Below are 5627 nucleotides of genomic sequence, written 5' to 3' on the forward strand. Positions count from 1 at the left end.
TGCTCTGGAAGAAACATCTGACTTTATCTGACTCCATGCAGTCCTTGACTTCTTAAAAATAAATAAGTACATAGATGCAGCACAGGCCAGGTTAAGCCTCACATCTCTGCACTGTCACTGACTGACAACAACAGAAGTGTTAACTTAATTGGGCAAAACTATTTAGCACACAAGATTGCTCAAGTCATTGCTCAGAGTTTATGCTAGTAAACACCATCTCAGCCCTGCTTACTTCTACTTACCTCCCAAAAAAAAAAAGCAAGCATTGGCTCGAATTAATATCTACCACTCCTGACATCAAGACAGCTACTAAAAAGACTTATTTGCTACACGAACACCAATCAACCTTGGCATAGCTCAAATTAAAACAGTGGTCTAAATACAAACAGCTTAGTTTCCATCTCTTCCCATTATTTTATATTAATAAAGTAAGAGATGCATTACACTACACATCAGGCTAACATTCTGCATCCATGCACAAACAGCTGAAGAACTACTTCCAAATACAGCTGCATATGTAAACAGTACAGATGAATACGCAAATATTACCTTGAGTTGAAGGAGAAGGATGCTCCTGTGGCTTCTCTTGCGACAGAAGTCCCAGGTAGCTGAGAACTACGTATTTTGTTTCATAGTGAAATCCTACAGGCACAGCAGTAGAGGACGCCATCAGGTTGGCTTGCAATGCAGCAGTGCTCTTACAGGGCACGTAGGGGTTTTTTCTCTGGGTAATGGAGGAAGACTGTAAGGAAAGAATAAAATGTTTTGTTTGTTTTTTTATAAGGCTGCAATAGGTCATGAACTCATACATAACAAGGAATTATGTAACAACCATGAAGTAAAATCCAGGTTTTTGCCCTGATATCCTATGCATTCTTATTTTAATAAGAACCATGCAGAGTAAAACCAACTGCCCCCAGCCCGGCGCCCTGCCCGCCTGCTGCCAGCAGCGGCATTTCGCGCTCCTGCTTGGCATATGTACCCTCACATTAAAGCAAATTGAACAGTTCCTCACCATGTGTCTGCCTCCTAATGCCTCCCAACTCAACCATGGACAAAAATACACATGTATTCATGCAGAGAGGTTTTGAGGGATTCTGAAGACTACAATTAGAGGTAAAAAGACAAGCTCCAAGGAGTCTCTCTTCTCCTAAGCCTGCAATGAGTATTTTCCCAATTCTTTGCTTTTTCAGATTCTGCATTATGATGCCTAAAAATTTTAATGCAGAAAAAGTGACCACAATTGCCTCAAATTCATTTTACTGTTCCAACAGCAATGGAAAACATATGGTCAACAGAGAAAATGCCACATTCATTGTAGGACCTGGAAGAACAGATGGTTGTGTATCCTGGACTTTTCACCCAGACATTAATACTTCTAAATAACAGCAACATCTGGCCAAAGAAGTTCCCTGTTTTACTTTGTTTTGTCGCTTTTTTCAAACATCCAAATACGAAGTTTTTCCAATCATGAAAGCCTAAGATAGAGAGAAATTAAAAATAGCCATAAAGGACAAGGGGAAGAAAATATTTCCAAAGGCAACATGGAAGTGGGGAAACAGCCATACAACAGATTGAAAGGAAGTTTCAGATTAATCAACATCTTCTAGCTCCTTAGATTAGGAACAGCCTGGATAACGACTTCCAATGCACAACCTACTTGATGAATCAAAGAACAAAGTTTAGGGCTTTAAGGAAAAAAAAAGTTCTCCATCACTTCCAAGAGTCATCCCCAAACAAGTTGTAGCCTGTTCTTGGGACACCAGAATGGATGCCTAACTGAAAGGCACGCAGAAGAGTTCATGCTACAGAACAGCTACTTACAGACACCAAAGGAGATAGACAATTTACTAGTTTGAGAGCGTAGTTACATTTAGAAGAAATACTTGAACCAAGCTTAAAGTTTAAAGGAGTTTGAATGAGAAAAATGGTATATACACAGAACAAGAGTTGGAACATCTCAAGAGGGTTCCTGATTACATTGGAAATGCCTTGAGACTGAGAGAGAAAACCAGGTTCCCAAACCAAAGTACAATCTGCAAATGAAGCCTCAAGATTCAAAATAATAATAGTAATAGACAGAGCAAGCAAAGGAAAAGCATTGATCTATCTAGCTATGCAAGATGTCTGGCCTAACTTCTAACCCCCCTCCTCCCTGGAAAGGAATTCAGATTTAATAGCAGATAAACAGAACTACAACTGTGCTGTGGCATGATTACTGTGTGAGTACCTACAAGCTTGGCAATGAAAAAATTACCCGTCAAACTACAGGCTGCAAAAGGAAGAGTTGGTGTAAAATTGGCTAAGCGTTCTTTCATCAACCTTTAGCAACTCTAGTTTCTGAAACTCATTCAGTATTGAAAACTGGAGAGGACTCTTTCATGAAGACTATACTCTGGAAGCTCTGCCTCTTGCCAGGTATTTCAAAATGCCTGAAAGCCTTTAACAGAAAGATTTGGTTGAGTCTTTGCTATGGCTTGAACCAAAGTGGTGATCTATACAGGAAGGAACCAATATTGAATTTTTGAGCCAACACTCATCCCTTTTCCCTCGGAGCAGTAATCCTACATTTATGTTGCCTCTTCCACCCCAGAGTGCTCTGCAGGCACTGCATCATGCTTCAGAAACATAAGAAATTATAGCAGAGGATAAGCACAGCATTTGCGTGATACACAGTTGCCCTTCAGCCACCTCCACAAGCTGAGACTTTCAGAAAACAGGGAGATGTGGAAAAAATTTGCAAGGCTTTAGGATCCTTTAACAACAGGTCTGTTCTTCCTACCAGATCCCCAGATGCCATCACCATATCACACGTTCACATCACCAGGTGTCAAAGATGCCATTCACCAATATGCAAAAGCTTCCCAGCACGTTTCAGTTCTGGTTTGTTCAGTAGAGATCCACAGTCCTGAAAGCAACATGCTTCTCGCAACGCCTACACAGCGAATGGGAGCCCTTCCCGACAACCTGAAATGATCTGTCCTGAAAGAATCAGTCTGACAGATGGTCCAGAGACATCCAGACACTACGCTGTGGATCAAACAACAAGTCTGAATATATTACAAAGTTTATTCTTCAAAATGTAATTCCAAATCAACACAGAAAATGACAGGAAAAAAGCATTGATCAAAACAAGCATGAGACTCTGTACCAGCACAGTGATCTACGTGCAACAGTGAGGCCTAATTCACAAAAAATTCAGCATGCTTAGCTCAGCATCTCTGGAGGGAGGAGAAAAAAAAATGAGAGAGAATCAGATCACAGGTTATTTAAATAGTGGTTAATGTTTCCCTGGGCAAAGAATGAAGAAAAAAAGCTTTGGATGAAAAAAGTAATCACTTTGGTTGATACATTCTGAGAGGTAGCTTTATACTGAAAGAAAAAGGGAGACTTAAGAGCTTGAATGAAAGAAGTATCTTCAGCTTCACATAAAAGAATGTCAGACTGGAAATGCAGTTCAGAATCACTGGCCCTCCTTCGAGAGGAGCCCACAGCACAGCAACTGAATTACTCATTTTGAATTGTGAATGACTATTTTTGTTTACCAAGAGAAATAGAGAAATATTGACTCAGATACCGTAAATATCTCAGAAAAGGCCATTTTTCAGGAATGAGTGGGATGAAAAAAGGACACACAGCTTGAGAGACCAGATCAAAGGAAGGAGAGCTTTCCACTACATAAGCAAAATAGAAGAGAGTCCAGAAACTGTTTAAAGATAAGACTGGTGTGGGAGATGAAACGGAGCAGAGGAAATAAGGCATTATACAGAGTATGGAAGCCTCAAAGCAAGGGCAAGAGGGTTACTTCTGGTTTAACAGATCTGCTGCAAGAGTAATACCTCTAAAAAAGCTAAAGAGATCAAAATTATTACCAATTACTCCCTACAAAAAAAAAAAAATCACTCTTCTCAAATCATGCACCCTTGGGAGAAGAAAAGGCTACACCTGTTGAAGCTTACTTAGCTTGCTACTCCTCCGACCCTGCTGTCACTTGTTTCGTGTGGGCTGAGCTGCTCAACCGACCTGAGAACAAGAGCCCCAGCCAGACTGACATCCCCCCCCATGCAATCTGTCACATCCTAATCCACACAAGAGTTGTACGTCAGATAACAAGCAGTGCAAGCCTACCCGTGAATACAGTGAATATAATCCCCTAGTAATGGGGGTCTGCTAGGTTACAGTTCTTACTAGCAAAATGGTAGCATGCATCAAGCTACGTTTACCGTCCATCATTCCAAAGGCAAAAATGTAACAGCTTTATGATACTGCCCGTAAGAACAGTTAAGCTGCATCCACCAGGATCTACTGCACATCTATTTGACTGTTGCTGGTCACAGACTTGCCTTTTGCATTTAGAGCTGTCACCTTACAAAGTATTTTGCTGCACGTTTATAAACAAAACTGAAAGCAATCAATATCACTACCGATTCCTAACACACTAAAAGCACAGGTCCAGAAACAAATAACGCAGCCACAGATTGCCTTCTTTTTACAAACAACACCGCCACCATGACCGTAGTTAAGTCTCACTTGAAAATGGAGTCAATCTAAGGCTGGATGCAGCTCCCAGCTACAGCCCAGGTTACAAAGCCTCGCTTACCGGCTACAAACTTAATCATCCTAGACCGCCACACTAGCAGAATACCTCCTGCTGCTGGAGAATTATTTCAAAGCACGCCTGGCCTCAGTCAGCAAGTGTTCACCCAAGCACAGACACGGCGATTTAGTGAGGTAACAAAACGGTAGCACCGGATTTCAAATCATTTTTAGGGCAGTGTGCCACTGATATATCCACAGGTTTGGGTCATCCTCCTGATACCGATCTCTGCAACAGGTAACCACTCTCAGTTCGCTCTCATCTACAGCCTTACATTTACACGGTGCTCCTTCTCCAAATGTACTAAATCTTGAGGAGTTGCAGGTCTCTACAAAACCACACCCTGTATCAACAAGATGAAAAATATTCAAGTGCTCTGCAACCTTACCAGAAGACTTGTGCGGGGATTTTGGATGAGACTTGCATGCGTGGACTAGTTTAACTTCGCAGGAGTTTGTCTCTGAAAACGCTTCAAGTAATAGGTAGGGCTTTCCAAAGCACCCGACTGAGATCAAGTTGGGAGATAAGTCCTTCAGAGTACTTTTCCAACAATACATGACAGTATGACTACGAGATTGTTTTTAATAAACTGAAAATTACTGAATTCAAATACATCAATTTCTAATGAAAATGAAGCAATATTGCATCCATTATTGATTCTCTAGTGGCACTTAATGGATAGAAATACCGGAAAATATGATAGTTATTTATCTAGGCAGTGGTTTTAGCTGACCTTAGAGGGAAATGTAACCAAGTGAGAATTCTAGGCTTGGGGTTTCCTTTTTATAGGGTTTGGTTTTCCTTTTAATAAGAAAAACAAAACCTGTACGGGTTATCTACTATAAAGGTTTTCAGTCTTTCTCAGCTTTAAAGTGTCTTACCACAATATTAAACCATTACAAACCCAGCTTTCATTCACTTTTTTTTCATTTGCCAAGCGCTCCGTGGATGTGCAAGTGAACAAGAGAACACGCAGGTAATGCAGAAACCCTACACTCCCTCAAAGTTTTAGCAGCGCCAGACAACCACC

At 40.9% G+C, this 5627-nt stretch overlaps 1 protein-coding gene across 1 annotated transcript; it reads right to left on the bottom strand.

Moving 5' to 3' along the window:
- Positions 1-549: 549 nt before the first annotated feature.
- LOC104540243 (bcl-2-like protein 13) lies at positions 550-670 on the bottom strand (the record flags this gene model as incomplete). The annotated part of the gene is made up of 1 exon (XM_010184000.1): positions 550-670. A coding segment is annotated over exon 1 (121 nt), but the record flags the coding sequence as incomplete, so codon positions are not given.
- Positions 671-5627: the final 4957 nt, after the last annotated feature.

The sequence above is a fragment of the Mesitornis unicolor genome, unplaced genomic scaffold (genome assembly GCF_000695765.1).
Source record: "Mesitornis unicolor isolate BGI_N332 unplaced genomic scaffold, ASM69576v1 Scaffold51910, whole genome shotgun sequence".
Lineage (NCBI taxonomy): Eukaryota > Metazoa > Chordata > Aves > Mesitornithiformes > Mesitornithidae > Mesitornis > Mesitornis unicolor.